This window comes from Furipterus horrens, unplaced genomic scaffold (assembly GCF_987537825.1).
Source record: "Furipterus horrens unplaced genomic scaffold, mFurHor1.1.pri manual_scaffold_2, whole genome shotgun sequence".
NCBI lineage: Eukaryota > Metazoa > Chordata > Mammalia > Chiroptera > Furipteridae > Furipterus > Furipterus horrens.
The window spans coordinates 100024767-100043841 of record NW_028327172.1 but is presented as its reverse complement, the minus strand read 5'-3'; the positions used below and the strand labels follow the sequence as shown (position 1 = coordinate 100043841).

At 37.3% G+C, this 19075-nt stretch overlaps 1 protein-coding gene across 3 annotated transcripts in view; it reads right to left on the bottom strand.

Annotated features, from left to right (window-relative positions):
* Positions 1-494: 494 nt before the first annotated feature.
* Positions 495-19075, bottom strand: part of GPAT3 (glycerol-3-phosphate acyltransferase 3) — a 63010-nt gene continuing 44429 nt past the window's right edge. For all 3 annotated transcript variants that reach the window (XM_090266249.1, XM_090266250.1, XM_090266251.1), the window contains exons 5-13: positions 16551-16625; positions 15944-16033; positions 14399-14492; positions 7942-8057; positions 7011-7066; positions 6421-6506; positions 4844-4972; positions 4257-4336; positions 495-1732 (exon numbers count right to left, since the gene is read on the bottom strand). In XM_090266249.1, coding sequence (XP_090122375.1) covers positions 1621-1732; positions 4257-4336; positions 4844-4972; positions 6421-6506; positions 7011-7066; positions 7942-8057; positions 14399-14492; positions 15944-16033; positions 16551-16625 — 838 coding nt within the window. In that variant the 3' untranslated portion in view covers positions 495-1620. The remainder of the gene's footprint in view (positions 1733-4256; positions 4337-4843; positions 4973-6420; positions 6507-7010; positions 7067-7941; positions 8058-14398; positions 14493-15943; positions 16034-16550; positions 16626-19075) is intronic.

Here is a 19075-nt window from a genome sequence, read left to right as displayed (position 1 = left end):
CCCAGTGTATATATTTGGACTTGCTGATTTTTAGTTAAGATCACTCCAGTTACAGTTTTGTGGGCAAAACTTAAAGCAAGAAGAGAGGAAAAGAATTGAGGATGAGAACAGCAGAGTAACTAACCAGGAAGGCAAACTGTCGGCAAGTTTTCCCTTGGGATCAAAACTATCTAATTAGATAAGAATCTATACTGATGCTGCTATGCCAGGCCAACCTATAGTCAATTAACAGATAATTGCCTGAGTTCACCTGCAAAACAACTGAAGTCTGTGACTCTCTCAAGACTGAGCCCATAGGGTCAGAGTCCAGATAACCAGGCTAAAAAAAGATGAAAACGAACTAAAACCAGCAGTTCATGCCCTCATTTCCCAGATGTCCCAGTCCAATAAAATCTATGTTGTTGAAATGAAAGACAATCACTGTGTGTAATAAGAATCTAACTTACTCAAAATGACAAGATGGTAGAGGTGAGGGGAAAATAATACAAAACATATTTAGAAATATAGAATTTATTTATATTTACTGTCAGATAGTTTCACATTCTGTACATGGTTACCAGAAGAGATATAATACTCTCACAGAGTTTAAGATGGCATTATATTGCTATCAAACATTGCTTTTGCTGTGAGCTGGAAAACACTTATTTTCCCCTTTAAAAAAATTTAAGGCTCAGTTTCCAAAAGGTAATTTTACCACTTATTTTTCTGTTTAAGTAACTGGAAAATTTCTGACATAAACTACAAAGTGTTGGAGGGTGAGGGGCAGTGCCACACATCACTCATTCATACTCCTGCTGAAGACACCAAATGTGATTTTTTGTTGTTGTGAAGTGCTCCTACTACTTGAAATGTGTTTGTTATAGTAGCTGGGAGAGGCACTAGGTACAAATCTTTAGCATACAAACAAGGAAACCTATTAGCTTTATCACCAGTTGCTGGCTAAATGTATTTATTTGCCAACTTGCCTATGTATAAATAAATGCACTCACACAGTAACTTGGGCTCACTTCTCTCTGGTAAACCTCACCAAATGGTATTTCTCTCCTAACACACTAATAAAAAATATTGACATTTCCTTTCAGTTTTCAAATCAGATGGCCACAAAGTTGTCATTTCTCCTACACACTTTCCTCCATTTTTCTTTTCAGTCTTGCAGGAGAACATAACCACGATGTTAACCTCATTCCCCTGGTTCAGTTGACTGAGGAAGTGGGAGGAAAGGGCATGAGAAAGCTAATCATGAAAAGTTTGGGTTATTCTCTGAGAATTACCATATCAAGGATTCCAAACACAAAGAGTTCCAAAAGTATTTTCAAAGCCCTTTTTCCTGTACAAATACTTCATTCAATCAACAATGACATGATCACCTTACAAAAAGCAGAATCTGTTTAAACATTTTGGGACGCTAATGCTCTAACAACAAAAGGGCACTGATAAATTCTGCCTCTGGCATAAAGAAGTACAGACAATCATCCTGTAGAAGAGATTAACAATAAAAAACAAACAATAAAACAAAACGATGCCCCCCCCCATAAAAAACAAAACTAAAAAACCCCATACATAAACTTCCATTTCTACAGGCTAACTCTGGGAAGCAAAGCTTTATCTCCAGTGTGGTAATCAGTCCGATTCAGAGTTGAGGGATCCATTGCCAACAATCATTTTGCTGTAGTTCTTCTGCTGCTCTTCCCTAAAAGTGTCCTTCACCTTTGCTCTCTTCAATCCACCATCCCTGGGAATAGAAAGGCAAATAAATAAAAGATAATCCCAGCAATGATTTAAAAGGGTTACCTATTATTACATGCTGCAGGGTGCCATGAGGCTTAAGCTGCTGGTCAGCAATGGGACAAAGAACACTGGAATTTGAAAGCAGAATGACCCAGATTTCAGTCTCTGCTCTACCACTTACCAGAGATGTGTTATTGTGAAAAAGAAACAATTGCTCCGAGGTATGGTTCAAATAAGGAATAATGTCTCCACTTAATTTCTTCTTTAGGGCTGCTCTATTGAATATGTGGATTCTATATTAAAACTAGATTTATTTGTCTATCTTTTTCCCCAAAGAAAGAAAAATATTGGTTTTTAAAAAATCTAATTGATCTCTTACTAGAAAACCATATAGACAATTTAAAATATACACATAAGAAATGATGAGTGTATTGAGTATGTGTGAGCAAATTCCTTAAAAATAAATGGGTTAAGCATTACTCAGAAATAATCCCATGTTTACCAAATTAGTTTCATTCACAGCACTGTATTCCAAAACAGACTCGGAATAAAACGAAATAATAAGTTGCATTCAACTGGTAGTTAGTGCATACATAAGCAGCATCCTTAATTCACAGCCTGTAAATCTCTGAACTCTTTCCAGAGTAGTGAAAACTCAGACCTGCCTGAGTTTTGACCCTGTCTGGGTTCTGAGGACTCTGTGAATGCCTTTCCTTCTTTGGAGAACACAGAGAAACAACAAATTGAGCTGGGAGGAGACTGGACTATCAAGGGACCACTCTTTCTCCTAATCAAATGTTTTTCATTATAACTCGACTGAGAACTTGCTTACTTTATACTGTGCCTGTTTAATTTTAACCCAGTTAAGCCTGAATGCTCACCAAGTGCTCTCTGATAATGATGAATAAATCACAGGTTAGCCAGTAAACTCATAAAGACAGAACTTGACCTACAAATAGACTCCTGTCTGAGCCTAGCTTCTAGAGTCAAGCCTAAGACAGTACACCAGTAAGTCCTCACCTTAAAACACATATCAGGCCACAAATCTTCCAGGGGGTCAGTTGTAGAAAATTTCCATGAAACAAGGTTATAAAGTGTCTTTAGGTCCCCCAAATAGTCCACAAAACCTCTTTTATCCAAATGAGCTGCCTTGAACCACAGCATTTACTTGAATTCTGAACAGTAAAAACTAAGGAAGAAAGGGAGAGGCAGAAGAAAGGCCATTCCTTCTTTCCTGAGGTGCAGGCCAAAAATGGCAAAAAATAGAAGTTAGCAACAGTTGCCCTTGAGCATACTGAAATAATATTTATCCAGTTCCCCTTCCCAGGTAACCAGTAAACCTCACACTGCTCTAAGCACCCCAACTTCTAAACTTGCTACCCCAATAGTCCCCCTTTCCAACAGCAGCAGATCTCAGTTCTTAAGGCAGGCAGCAGCCATTTTTTAAAGCCAGTTTAAGACGATATAATTAAGTTTTCGCTTAATCTAGAAGAAAACTGATCCAGAAATGTTAACTCAGACCTAATGGGTAACTCACAAATTCATCTGGAAAGCTATTTTAAAGAAGAGGCTATGTAATTAAAAGTAACCTTTTATTATAAAATTATATATGGCCTGATAAAAGGAAATGGAAAACTTCCGAGGATCATTTCCAACAGATTTCATTTAAGCCAATTTGATTGGGAGCCTATCCTGTGGCTGACTCCCCTTGGCTGTTTTTGTCTCTCAAACCTTTCTTTCCTTCCTTGGTGTGAGGCTGCTGAACCAAAGCTCCAAACTTTTCATAATGGCTTCAGGACAGAAGCGGGGCAGGTATGTTAGATAAGAGGAAAAGAGTAAAATATAGAAAACAATGAGCAAGAAGAGAAAGCCAGTTATACAATGAACATGGACCACTAGGACATATGTAAATTAAGGCATTATAAACGAGGGCATTGGGAAGCTTGCCATTTAATGATGTTTCACATAATCCAGCTTAGATAATATAACACAAATGTTAGTCTTAACCTATCTTACTTAACCCTAGTCTTGATGTTAGGGCCAGTTAGCTGCCTTTAATCAAGAACTCATACTCTGGAGTGGTCAGGCAGGCATTTAATCAGAAGACACCAAAAGGCTTCAGCTATCTTGCTCTCCCATCAATCTCCCAGGCTTTGTTAATTAGCATAATTAGTGACATGTCCCATTTCTAGCCTGTGCTCTTAAGAACATGGATGTGTCCTTGTTGCTTTAATTCATTCCTGCTAGCCATTTGCTGAACTCACTGAGTAGGGCTCAGGCAATCATCTTGGACCATATAGTATATGCTCATTGAAGATGGTAGAACTATATAGAATGAGCTATTATACCAGCCTGAACTGCCTATGTTTAAGGGAAAGGAATAAACTTCTGTAGTATTAAAGCCATTGTTCTGTTGTATAAACCCCTGTCACTGTCAGCTAATCCTCCAGCTAACTAGCATAATAAATAGATTATTAAAAGCTTTTTCAATTTTAAAAAAGTGATAGTACTTCTGAAAAACTTCTTACCAGGGCAGCTCAGTCAATCCTCCTTGTACAGCAATAGCAGACTTAACCCTATTAGCAAACTGGACTGCATCTTCTCCTTCCTGGGGAAAAAAATTACATGTACATCCTGGGTACAGAGTTTTCAAATAATGCCTTAAAATGTCTCAAAATTATTTATATTTATTTTAAAATATAAGATTCACATTCTAGCTGAAATATGTTTGAGTCTCAATCATAGCAAATATCATTTGTTCTATCAAGGAAATGCAATGCTGTGTTTTTTCGTTTTTTGTTTTTTGTTTTTTTACGAGGTGTACATATTTATTATGCTCTTTATTACTCTTACCCAAGATACAACATTCCATAATATCTGTAGGTACCATAAACTAACAGCAATTATAAATATTATGGAAGAGTCTCAGAATATAAAATGGCTTGATTTGAGGAGAACTACATTTTAAAAAATGACTCATTTGCGGAGAGAACAGAATGAAAGTTCAGCTCCAGCTGATGTGTGAGGAAGGGAGACACCCAGAATTTGAAGTAAAGGTTTTCTCATCTCTATTTGATTAAAGCCCAAAGACCAGCAATTATTATCTATACCATACCTCTCTTGTCATGGGAGGCAAGTACCACACATCACAGACGATGGCCCAGCTGGTCATCATTCTAAGCAGGTAGCTCACCATGTTGTATTTACTACTGTTCCAAAATGCATCACCAAACTGAGGGTTATACTGAGAAAAAGAAAAGAAAACATATCTCAGTTATGAATTAAGTGGTGGCTTCTCTTATCTAAGGCAGTGTTTTCAAGGTGGCAGGCCAAACCCTTTGGACATCTCCCAAAGTGCCAGCATCCGAATCATAGGAATACCAGAAGGAAAAGAGGAAGAGCAAGAAATTGAAAACTTATTAGAAAAAACAGTGAAGGAAAACTTCCCTAATTTGGCAAAGAAAATAGACATATAAGTCCAGGAAGCACAGAGTCCAAACAAGATGGACCCAAAGAGGACCACACCAAGACACATCATAATTAAAATGCCAAAGGTGAAAGATGAAGAATCTTAAAAACAGCCAAGAGAAAAGAAGAGAGTTACCTACAAAGGGGTTCCTATAAGACTATCAACTTTTTTCTCAAAAGAAGCTTTGCAGGCAAGAAGGGACTGGCAAGAAGTATTCAAAGTGATAAAAAGCAAGGATCTATAACCAAGATTACTCTACCCAGCAAAGCTATCATTTAGAATGGAAGGGCAGATACAATGCTTCCCAGACAAAATAAAGCTAAAGGAGTACATCATCACCAAGTCATTATTATGTGAAATGTTAAAGGGACTTATTTAATAATAAAAATAGGACCAAAAATATCAACATTAAAATGACAACAAACTCACAAGTATCGACAACAGAACCTAAAAAAAGAGAAACAAAGACAAACTAAGCAAACAACCAGAATAGGAACAGAATCAGGTATGGAATCATTTGGAGGGTTATCAACTGGGAGGGAGAAGGGGGAGAAATGGGGAAAATGGTGCAGGGATTAAGAAGCATAATTGGTAGGTACAAAATAGACAGGGGGAAGTTAAGAATAATATAGAAGCCATGGACACGAAATAAGGGGGCTGTGATTGCTGGAGGGAAGGGGATACTGGGCAGCGGGGAGCAAAGGGAAAGAAATTGGGACAACTGTAAAGCATAATCAATAAAATATACTAAATAAATAAATAGAAAAATAGAAGCTTCTTTGCTTGACAGAAATTATCAAAAAAGTAAACCAGTTCAGCCAACTCCTCAGACTAAACCCCCCGAGCACTGTAGCCAGAGGCTGATATACATGACTTTTCTTTAAAAAAATTTTGTAAGAGTTTATTTGAGCCAGAATGATGACACATGCCAGTACATGACTCTTAAATGTCTATCTCCCCACTTAACTGGAAGGTGGATGAAAAGTAGGGACTATCTGTTTTGCTCATCACTGACCATGTCCTCAATAAGTCCCCAGGTATCTATATACATACCATAAAGAGGAATGATCAAGCAAATGGGGCAAAGTGTGAACAACTGGTGAATCTGAGTAAAGTACATACAATTGTTCCTTATTCTCACAAATTTTTAATTTGAAAACATATCAAAATAAAGTTACCAAGTAACTGCCCTTTTCTAAGGGGAAGAGTAGAATCTGTTCTACCTTAATTGCAACTGGATATATGGTTCCTCCAATTTCAAAGCTTCCCTTTTTAAACATCATGACTGAAGTATTGTTGATGCAAGTTCCTGCAGGGAAATGGGAGGGGATGGGTGTGAATATTTTTAAAAGGAGTCATTCTTAAAACAAAATTTTAAAAGGAATTATTTTGATATAAAATTAAATTACTCAAATCATATCAAAATTATAGACATTTACTACCATTTCACAAATCAATTGCTACTTAAGTAGTAATTCAATAGTTCAAAGCGGGTTTAATAACAAATTTTCACTTTATTATCGAATACTCTAGAGATACAACTTTTTCACAACAAGTAATAATTTCAACACACTTAAAGTTATGGACAATACCTTTCTCAGTTCATTACCCAGAAGTAAGTTTTAAGATCAAAAAGGTACCATGACTTCCATCAGATTTCAAAGAAAACAGGAATTGCTAGCTCAGACAAGGCCGTCCCATTCCCACAGCACAGAGATGTGGGCTAAGACTGCCATTTCTAGGGCAATCCAATTCCTCATATATTTTTGGTGCTCATTATCAACTATAGCTTGGTAGGTGCTCTCCCTCTTACCTTCAGGAAAGATTAATATGGGTAATTTTTTCTTATCAGCAATGTGTTCTTTTAGTCTGTGAGGAAAAAAAAAGGATCAAAATTCTACCTTTAAAAAGAGAAAGGTGGGAATCCTCTTTAGGATTCTTTACATTCTATTAGTATAGAATGGTAAAGCAATAAAGAGAAAAGAAATAAAGGAAATATGCCCTAGCTGGTGTGGCTCAGTGGACTGAGTGCCAGCCTATGAGTCAGGGCACATGCCTGGGTTGCGGGCCAGGCCTCTAGTTGGGGGCATACAGGAGGCAAAAACACATTAATGTTTCTCTCCCTCTCTTTCTCCCTCCTTTCCCCTCTCTCTAAAAATAAGTAAATAAAATCTTTATTAAAAAAGAAATAAACTCAAGTGGGTCCATTTCTAAAATTTTTTAAAAAGTGTCAGGATAGCTGCACTATTTTAGTTTATCTCATCTCAAAGTGAGCAACCAGAGTGCCTTCAGTTAAAGATCTCAGGCAAAAAGGTGTTTCCCAGCAAAGCTTTCTCGAAGCTTTTCTCTACCCCAAGTCCCAGAGGTTCCTTATCTTGTTTCATAAAGAGATCAGCTCTGTCTCTAGGCAGATTTAAGTGATATGTCTTTCAGAAAACAAACCGAACAGTTACAAATTATTTAACTTTCTAGGTAGTAATTTCTGAAAATTCAGTAACTGGACTATACCTAAAATCATCCCAATATAAACTAATGGGCCTTCTAATCTCATTTTATATTTCCCTATTTCTATAAAATTAAAAGTTTTTAAAATGTAGCTGAGATAAGTGATAAACCAGAAAAAGCCTAAGCACAAATAGAGCTCCAGAGTTTAGTTTTAAATCCTTAGCACTGTTCTGCCCTCTTGGGGAGGAAAGCCAAGTTTATGCTACGCTAATTAACAATGAGTAAATGTCACTGCTCACCTCTTAGTAACCAGGTGCCGATCCTTCATTTCTGAGCGCTCAAACCAGACATGTGGACAAGCCTTAACCATAGCTCTCTGAATAACTCCCATCAATCCACCATGAACCTGGCCAACCTAGAAATATCATCAGAAAAAGATAAAAATGTAAAGACACAGCTGTCCAAAGAAAGCAAGCAAGTAAATGTGCACACGTGTGTGTATGTGTGTGTGTGTTTAAGTATAAGTTCCTATTCCTCACTCAGAGAAAAAGATCAACCATCTTCTAACTAAAGTTCTTAGTCTATACAAAGGATATGAATGGCCAGATATAAGGAAAAGGTGTTTTTAGTAGTATCTTTGAATTTTAAGCTATGTTGCTATAGTAGCTATACTCTGGCTTTAAAAAGTAGAATAGTCAAGATAAGAGAAATTCAAATTTACACTGATATACCAATCTTCACCTATCAGATTGAAAAAAATTCAGAACTTTGACAACATACTCTGAACCAAGGCTATGGAAAATGGGCACTGTTGTACATTGCTCAGTATCAGGGAGATTATAACAACCACAGAAGGAAGTTTGGCAATATCAAAACTGCATACACAGTTACCCTTCAACTCAATAATTCTACTTCTAGAAATTTATTCTGATATACCATTTCACTCCAACAAAATAAAAATACATAAGCACAAGGGTTTAATGGAAGAATTATTTGTGATTGCTAGATATTGGAAATTGACTAAATGTCCAAACATAAGAAATTAGATGATTAAACTATGGTATATATACCCAATGGAGTACTATGCATCTGGGGAAAGAACAAGGATAATTTCCAGGAGACATTATTAAGTAAAAAGCAACCTGCAAAAAGCAAGCATAGTCTAATACCTACAGTAAAAAACAGAAGGGGAAATATATACAAATATTTGTTTGTCTGTACAAAAATAAAGAATAACCAAAAACAATGGAGTTGGAAACCTGCAAGGGTAGGGGGCCTGGGATAGAATGGACACAGGAGAGAGTGAACATTTGTGTAACCATGCCTTTTTTGTTTAGTTTTAACATTTGGCCACATGTTAATGTCCTGCATTTTCAAAAACTAAAGCAACAAAAATAGGACAAGCAAACTGAAATGAACTCAGCTGTATTTCAAGTGACTAAAGATCAACACTGAAGAGACTTCCAGCCAAGATGGAGGCGTAGACAGACATGCTGCATCTCCCTCCACTACTAAGAAGAAATACAACTACCTCAAAACTACAGACAACCAGAAGTTCCAGAATATTGAGCTGCATGGGAATGCAGCAAACAAAGATATAAAGAAGAAATACTCATCCAGACAGGTAGGAGGGGCAGAGCCGGGGCAGAGAGGACTCAGAGTGGTGGCGGCAGCAGCAGCGACAAAAGCAGGCCAGCGGAAATCGCAGTCACACATATTAAAAATTCAGGAGGGACACTTGGGGAGTGCTCCCAGCACCAGACCAGACCGCATAGCTCACAGTCCCAGCACTGGGAAAAATGAAGCCTTACTGCTTCTGACTATGAAAACCAGTGGGGGTTGGGGTGGAGGCAGAAACAGCCTTTCAGCAGAGTCGCTTGTTTAAAGGATCCCCATGGTCCTAGAACATCCACAGACCCACCCATTCTAGGAACAATGGCCAGGGCAACAGCTAGAGAGGAGCCAGTCCCATACGGAAGGGGGAGAAGTGCCTGGAAAAGGGGTGAGTGCTGAGAAAGCGGCATTGTTCCCTCTCAGACCCATCCCCCACATACAATGCCACAACATGGTGAAACTGGTCGCCCTATACTGATGAATACCTAAGGCTCCGCCCTTTACAACATAACAAGTGCAACAGCTCTACCTAAGACACAGAGACAAACAAACACAGGAGCCTGTCAAGTTGAGGAGACAGAAAAGTATGGCCCAAAAGAGGGAACAGATCAAGGTTCCAGTGAGAGAACTAAGCTGTGAGGTAGCTAACCTAACAAACAAGGAGATAGCCAGCCTAACAGACACAGAATTCAAAACACTGGTGATAAAGATGCTCACAGCCTTGACAGATATGCTTAAGTATGGTGAACGCATAAGGGAAGAAGTGAAGGCTATGCTGAATGAAATGAAGGAAAATCCACACAAAACCAACGGTGAAGGAAAGGAAACTGGGGTTCAAATCAATGATTTGGAACATAAGGAAGAAAAAAAGTCAACCAGTACAGAATGAGGAAACAAGAACTGAAAAAAAAATGAGGAGAGGCTTAGGAACCTCTGGGACAACTTTAAACATGCCAACATCCGAACCATAGGGGTGCCAGAAGGAGAAGAGGAAGGGCAAGAAATTGAAAGCTTATGTGAGAAAATAATGAAGGAAAACTTCCCAAATTTGGCGAAGGAAATAGAAATACAAGTCCAGGAAGCACAAAGAGTCCCAAACAAGCTAGACCCAAGGGGAACCATACCAAGACACATCATAATTAAAATGCCAAGGTGAAAGATAAAGGAGAAACTTAATGCAGCAAGAGAAAAGAAGAGAGTTACCTACAAAGGGGTGCCTCTAAGACTATCAGCTGATTTCTCAAAAGAAACTTTGCAGGCTAGAAGGGACTGGCCAGAAGTATTCAAGGTAATGAAAAGCAAGGACTTACAACCAAGATTACTCTATTCAACAAAGCTATCATTTGGAATGGAAGGGCAGATGAAGTGCTTCCCAGACAAGGTGAAGCTAAAGGAGTTCATCATCACCAAGCCATTATTATATGAAAAAGGGACTTACTTAAGAAAAAGAAGATAACAATTTTGAACATTAAAATGACAACAAACTCACAACTATCAACAACTAAATCTAAAAAATAAAAACAAAATACAACTAAGCAAACCAGAATAGGAACAGAATCATAGGTATGGGGATCATGTGGAGGGTCATCAGCTGGGAGGGGGAAGGGGGAGAAATGGAGAAATGGTGCAGGGATTAAGAAGCATAATTGATTGGTACAAAATAGACAGGGGGAATTTAAGAATAATACAGGAAAGGGTGAAGCCAAAGAACTTATATGCATGACCCATGGACATGAACTAAGGGGGGTGGGATTGCTGGAGGGAAAGGGGGTACTGGCAAGAGGGGAGCAAAGGGGGAAAAATGGGACTACTATAACAACATAATCAATAAAATATACTTTAAAAAAATCATAGTTGGTAGGAACAAAATAGATAGGCAGGTGTTAAGAATATCATAAGAAAGTGAGAAGCCAAAGAACCTATACATACAACCCATGGACATAAACTAAGGGGGAATTGCTAGAGGGAAGAGGGGGTACCACGTTGAGGGGGGCAAAGGGAAAAATTGGGACAACTATAACAGCATAATAAATTTTTTTTTAATAAGAAAAAAAAGAACAACACTGAAGCTGCAGTGGGTAAGGGGGGGGGGGGTGACCAAAGAAATTTATAAAGACAGTATTTGACCAAACATCCTCCATGCTGGGTGGGGTACCAAGAAGAATTTCAAAATACCCTGAATTATTCTTAATTTGTTTTTTGTAGTAAAATACGTGAAGCAATTCTGAAACAACTTTGGATGTATTATAGGATTGAGAAAATGAGTTGATATGTTGGAAAATAGGATATTCACTGTGAAAAAAAGGAAGATACAAATATGGGTTGGAGGAAAGCAAGCAACAACCCTATTAACTGAATAAATTTATATACACTAAGACTTCCAATATTATATCAATATTAAAAATATTAAATATAAATAGATTTAAAAATATATATTTTACACATAATTTTATATAGAGCAACAGAGAAAAAGCCAGCATATGATATCAATAGGTAAGTGTGGATAAAAGGTACAAGAATGTTCTATGTAACATTCTTATTATTACAACTTTTTAAGTTAGAAAATACGTCGAAATTTTTTAAAAAAAATAGACACCTTTATTTAGGAGGGAAAAAGAACTTCAAAAAGCCACTGAGATGGGATCTTGAACATTCTTTAGATATACAATTTATGTTTAGCCAGAAGAGGCCATATAAGACCTCTGAAGGGTAGCAGTACAGTTTCCTCCCACTTCTGCCCTCCTGTGTCTGATTTAAATCCAAATGGCTTTAGATTTCTATCACTCAACCCACTGGAAAGTTCATAGGTGCTCTGCCTTTTCTAAATCTTGGCTAATATTGTAATTGCAATTATACACAATCAAAAAGCATAGAAAATGCCAACACATTTCTGAGGCCTTCAGTCACAGAGGAGTTATGCTCAACTCTTTGTTGACCAAGACACCAAATGAATATGGTCTCAGAAACACAAAACCATGATTGGGTAAGTTGATTAAAATGCCTGAACCTATGTTTTCTCATCTATAACAAAATTTCAGCCCTAATCTCACTGAATTACAGGGAAGGTCAAATATAATGGCTGTAAAAGTGCTTGTAATGCAAGGAATTATTATATATACCCAGAAATATCAAGGGTCGTTAACATGAGGGTTCTTGGATGGACTTTCTGGATATCCATAAGCATTTCAAATTAGACCCAAAATTACATTTGTATGAGGCACATGTATGTTGCAGTGGTAGTTTGTTTCCCTAAAAAAAAAAAAAAAAAGGTGCATAACTATTAATTGATTTCTAACATAAAAATTGTTAAGAAGTGGCCCTGGTTGCTGTGGCTCAGTGGATTGAGCATCGACCTGCGAGCCAAATGTCACTGGTTCAATTCCCAGTCAGGGCACATGACTAGGTTGCACGTCAGGTCCCCAGTTTGGGGTGTGAGTGAGAGGCAACCACACTGTGATGTTTCTCTCCCCCTCTTTCTCCTTTCCCCTCTCTCTAAAAATAAAATAAATAAACAAATAAATAAATAAATTATTTTTTTTAATTGTTAAGAAGTACCAATTCCTAAAATCTTTTCAGAGAGTTGGTTAAAGCTTCCTTTGATTCAGAGAGAGCCCCACAACTTAGAGAAATTTAACAATGTGTTATAAAATTTATCTATCCGAATTTATATTTAGACAGATTAAATACCTGGCAATAAATTAGGAGTTTTTACAAAGGCCTTCAAAACCTCCTCAGTAATTGTATAATCTCTGGATAGTCAAATACCCACACATGTGGCTTTGTGGTTTGTTGTAGGGTTTTGATTTCTTTTTTCTTTTGGGGCTATAGACAAAAACTGAGAAAGGCAATGTGGTATAAATATTTGGCCTTCTTGCTTGATCTTCATTAAAGGGATAGTTTTGTTGCTGTTGTTTTTGTTTTCTGTTGTTTTTTTCATTGCATATAACTCCCTGAGGGTTGGTAAGAGATTTTCAGAGCTCTAAGGAGGAAGATTTTAATCTCTGAAAGTATTATTAAACATCACAGGGATTTCAGAAGCAAGATGAAATTAACTCTATAAAGTCCTATCGAGCTCCAGTATGTCTGCATTTCAGTAAGTTAAATTTGTATTACCTTAACTATATGGCTATATTCTTTCTTTTTCTCACACTATATCGTCGGCAGCCGTACGTCTCGAGAGACGATGGTGTAGCTTCTTAAGAGTCTATCTGCACCACCGAGAATGGCTGTGCAGTCCAACTCGGGAGTGACACGGTATCTGTCTCCTCCCGTGTTGAATCGACATCTTGCGATGACGCTGGAGTGTCCTCTCCAGTGAAGCTGAAGCTACAGAGCCTGGGCAGGGTGATATGGAGGGTCTGCTGTTGCCCATGCAGCAGACCCCCCCCTCTCTTCGCAGCTGAAGGGTCCAAGGGAAAGACGGAGTCAATACAGCTTGGCTTCAGGTGCGCCGCAGGAGTTGCTGGTGTTGACTACAACGTCAAACCGCCTTAGGGACTCCGGCTCCGGATTTTCTGTCAGGGTTTACTCCCTTAGCCTTTCCCCTGAAGAGGTATGCCGCAAGGCAGCGGAGGTTTTTTGGAGTCAGAGTTTTCCTTCTCTGATGTGCCCTGACTGGAAGATCGAACCAGCGACACTTAGCTCGCAGGCCAATGCTCAATCCACTGAGCCAAACCAGCCAGGGACATGACTATTCTATTGATATGTATTTTACATATCTCTTACCATACCATGACATGGACTATGAGTGTCCTCTTTACCAATGAAAATAGAATCACTAGTGCCTTTAAGTCTAATCAGACTGCAACATCAGCTCCAAAAACTCATCCTTAAGATTCTCTTCTTTTATAGCCAGCTCCAGCAGCAAAATCTCTGTGAAGGTTACACCAGAGAAGCCGAAGAGTGGACGATACACACTATATTTGGAGATTTACTGCAAAGAATCACTTATGTGATTGTGGGAGCTAGCTAGACATGTCTGAAATCCTCACATAAATATATTACATAATATATAGCTACAGTAGTATAACCCAGTCACTTTATAATATAAAGCTAACTTTCTAATTTATATCAAAATAAATTTAAAATTTGAGCAATCCACAGAACATGTAACTACTTGAAATATCAGTAAGCTTCTCTTACCATAGCATAACATCCATCTGTTGTCAAGATCAAAACATCTATTGGGGAGGTATGGTTGGCAACACAAATGCCTCCCTTCTGGGGTCTGTACTGCCTGTAATTACAAACAATGGTAAATACTAAACCTTGAAAAATGGCCACTATTTTGCAGAACAGCATGCAGACAGTCATCCTATTTTGTTTTTCAAAAACCCATTAAAAAATTAAGTTCGAAGTATATGGGATCATTTTAAAAAGATTATCTCTAGGCTAAGATTATGGGATTAGGCTAAGTATATAGGAGAAGGGGCCCTTGACTTTCCATTAACATATATTTGTGTGTGGTTTTTCTTTTGGGGGGGAACAACCATATTTTCCTCTTATGATGAAAAATAATTTTAAAGTATTAGACTGAATTACAAAGATTTCATAACTTCAATACACTTGTGATAACTTTTACTTATTTTATCATAAGCATTTTCCTATTATTTCCATTTTCATAAGAATCGGTTTTAGAGGTTTCACGATGATGCACAGAGTACATTTACTATAACTTCCTTCCTCCCTCCTATTTACCTAAAGCAGAAATTGGCTTTTCCTACCAAAAGCCAGATAGTAAATACTTTAAGCATTGCAAGCCAGTCAATCCCTGTCAAAACTAGAGGAGTCTGCTGTTTTGACATAAATGCAGCCACAGATAATATGTAAATGATTGAGCTTTGCTGCGTTCCAATAAAACTTCATTTACAGAAAACCAATAGAAGGCCAGATTTGGCCTATGGGTCCATAGTTGACTTTGCTGACCTCTCTCCTAGAATTCAACCAGTATCGGACACTAATGAAGCAAAGTAGTTCTCTCTGGGTCTATCCAAAGAATGGAGAACCAAATGAGTAACTTTATCATGTTTTCCTTAAAATTAGAAGCAATTCTATAAAAAGTTATGAACCCCCTCTATGTAATTAAAGCACATTTTCTGTAGAACGTATCTCCTCTGCTCACACTTCGTCCAAAGCATTTTCTTTTACCCCAGAAGTCATATCCAATCACAAAATCATATAATTTTAGAAATTTAGGGGGCTTTTATGTTGGTAACACATGGGAAAGCCAAAAATAAAATGTTTCCCTTCCACAAATGTAACAAAAGGATCCCATCAGTAAAAATTAGAGGATGTCCTCGAACTTTTAAAACAATGACATTATATGTAAGAAAAACTAAAACTGTGTTAACAGAAAAGTAATTCAAAAATAATCAAAATTCTTTCATTTAGCTAATAACTTTACATAGTTACCTTTATCCTCTCTGACTAAGGGTAAGGGAAGCAGAATATCATCTCTATTTCAAGATTCAGTCACAGAATTTTAGAAGGGGCAGGACTGAGAACAGAAACTAGGCCTCCAGTCTCTAAGTTCAGTCCTCCTTCAACCACACTACAGGCCTGTCACCTCTGTCACTGTTCAAATCTGAGAAGTAGGGATGGATACACAGAAAACACTCTTACTTCACCTGTCAATCACACACTGAGCTGACCTAGAGAAAGGCAGGCACAAAGCCAGCAGGCACTCACTTGTTATGATAATGAATGGTACCAGAGAGAGCTCGCACACAGATCCGGCAGCAGGTCAGGTGCACCAGTTCACTCAGCCAGTTTTTGAAGCTGAAGGAAAAAAAAAACATTTTATTGTACAGTTCCAGGCACTCCTAAGAAATAATACAATAAAAGCTTTAATGTGCTCCTTTCACAGCAGCATCCTGTGCTCTGAAACACAAGCGCAGTTCAATTCTTACGGTCTCATTGAGGCAGTTAGGACAAAACTCTAAAGGAAAATAGCTCCCACCCAACTCTACTCCCATGAAAAATTCCTGATCAAGATAAGCTAAAGCTTCTTTGGTCTCAGCCTCCTGAATTTGACAATACTGTAAGACTCTCTTGCTTTCCTTGAGGTCCTCAGTCATTTTCTTTCTTCTCTTTTCCCTTTGAAAAAATGTCTTACAATTTATATGAAAGTATGATAGAAAATCAAATCAAGACTATACACATGAAGTAAGCAGGATTTTAACAAGTGCATTGAGGCCATAAATTTGATGCAGTACATAGGAATTATACACACATTCTTTTTGTGGACAAAGCTAAGAAAAAAAACAATCCTATTTATGTGGAAGGACAATGTCACCTGCTGTCTGGCAGCTGTCCAACCAGTGTAGTTCCAATAACCAACAAACTGATTCCAATGAAAGCCAATGTAACCCTGAAAAAAAAAATAGGTAATGCAAAAGTTTAGTTGAATACTAGGGGTAAAGGAAAATAACCTAAAAGTTCACAAATAATGAAACTGTAAATAAGTTGTGGGGCATCCATGCTATGGAATATGGTGCAGCCATTCAAAGAATTAGAAAAATCTATAGATTCTGACATTGAAGAATGGTCCTTGGTATATTGAGACCAAAAAAGCAAAGTTTCAAAATAATTTACAGAGAATAATACCATTTTCAAAATAATAGCAGGAACATAACTAGTCTATAGCCGCATAGACAAGGCCTGGAAATTGATTCAGAAACCATCAAGTTCAATCCACATAATCATCAGAGGGTTAAGAAGGCTAAGTAGAGGGAATAAATTAAATGTCTTGTCTTTCTGCTTTTCTGAATTATTTTAATTTTTAAATTATTCTGAATTATTTTAAATATACACATATTAACTTTTATAAGAAAAAAATTTTTATGTTGTATAAAAGAGTCACTTCAGGTAGCCATCATTTTCTATTCAGCATACTTTGGTGTGGCCTTGTATAGTTGTAGGAGAAAATACCTTGCAAAAGTTTGAAAATAGCCTGTTTTTTTCTGTTTTTTAATGACAGGGGAGCAAAAAAGCACAAAGCAAATTTTTCTCCAAGAAATTTAAAATTTATAGCAAATGGCCAAAAAGTTGTACTCAAAGGCTCTTCCATAATGAGAACACCAATTATATGTTTCTTTATGCAAATCTAAATGTTGTTCCTTTGCAAGGTTCAACATAACTTGGCAGTTAGTAAACAAGAAGACTGATAATACCTTTTATCTCAACATAGACACTTTATCATTTTTGAAAAATACATTCAATGTATTTCCAATAACTTCAAAAAGAGAGTCATTTCTAGAAATGTAAATAGAAATACACAAAAATAAAAGGTTGAGATTTATAATCTTTCAAAATAAATGAGGTTTCCTCATAAACACCTTATTAAGGTATTAAAGTCTTGTTTTAACACTTCTTGACACAGCAATTTGAAGGACAAATTCAGTTTTCTTTAGTTGCCATATTCTCATGTGAGTCATGATGCTGTAACTAAACCACTTTTGTAACCTCATCTATCAATTATGTAAAAGTTATTTTAATATATTTTGATTATACTATTACAGTTGTCCCAATTTTTCCTTTGCCCCCCTCCACCCGGTACCCCTATTCCCTCCAGCAACCCCCCTCCTTAGTTTATGTCCACCGATCATGCATGTAAGTTCTTTGGCTTCTCTATTTCCTTTACTGTTAATCTTTGCATCCATCTTGTTTGGGACTCTCTGTGCTTCCTGGACTTGTATTCTATTTCCTTCACCAAATCAGGGAAGTTTTCTTTCATTATTTTTTCAAATAAGTTTTCAAATTCTTGCTCTTCCTTTCCTCCTTCTGTCATCACTATGATTCAGATGTTGGTATGTTTGAAAATAACCCAGAGGCTCCTTCGCCTAGCCTCATTTTTTTAAATTATTTTTTTCTTCTCCCTGTTTTGATTGAATGCTTTTTTCTTCCTTGAGTTCTAAATAATTGATTTGATTCTCAGCTTCATCCCCTCTACTGTTGGTTCTCTGCAGGTTTTCATTTATTTCACTTAATGTAAACTTCATTTTTGCCTGGGTATTTTTGATGCCAGTGAAGTACCCAATGAGTTCCTTGAGCATCCTGATAACCAGTGTTTTAAACTCTGCATCTGATAGGTTGCTCATCTCCATTTCTTTTTTTCTTTTTTTACAATTGTATCAATTTATTATTTTTTATTTTACTTTATTTTTATTTTTTGGTTTTCCAATTACAGTTGTCCCATTTTCCCCCCATTGCTCTCCCCCACATAGCCCACCCCTTCTCCCACAATAATATCCCACCCCGTTGTCTGTGTCAATGAGTCATTTACACACGTTCTTTGACTAAACGCTTCCCTTACTTATCACCCTTCTCTCCCTTCCCCCCTCCCCCCTATTGACTATGAGTCTGTTCTTTGTTCAATTTAGTTCTTTTGTTTGTATTGTTCTTTAGGTTCCTGTATTAGGTGATATCATATGGTATTTCGCTTTCTTTGCCTGGCTTATTTCTCTAAGCATAATTCTCTCTAGTTCCATCCATGTTGTCACAAATGGCAGGAGTTCCTTCTTTCTGCTACATAGTATTCCATTGTGTAAATGTACCACCGTTTTTTGATCCACTCATCTACAGATGGACACTTAGGTTGTTTCCAGCACTTAGCTATTGTAAACAGGGCTGCTATGAACATAGGGGTGCATAAGTTCTTTTGAATTAGGGTTTTAGGATTTTTCAGGTATAATCCTAGCAGTGGAATCGCTGGTTCAAGAGGCAGTTCCATTTTTAGTTTTTTGAGGTAATTCCATACTGTTTTCCATAGTAACTGGACCAGTCTGCATTCCCACCAACAGTGCAGTAGGGTTCCCGTTT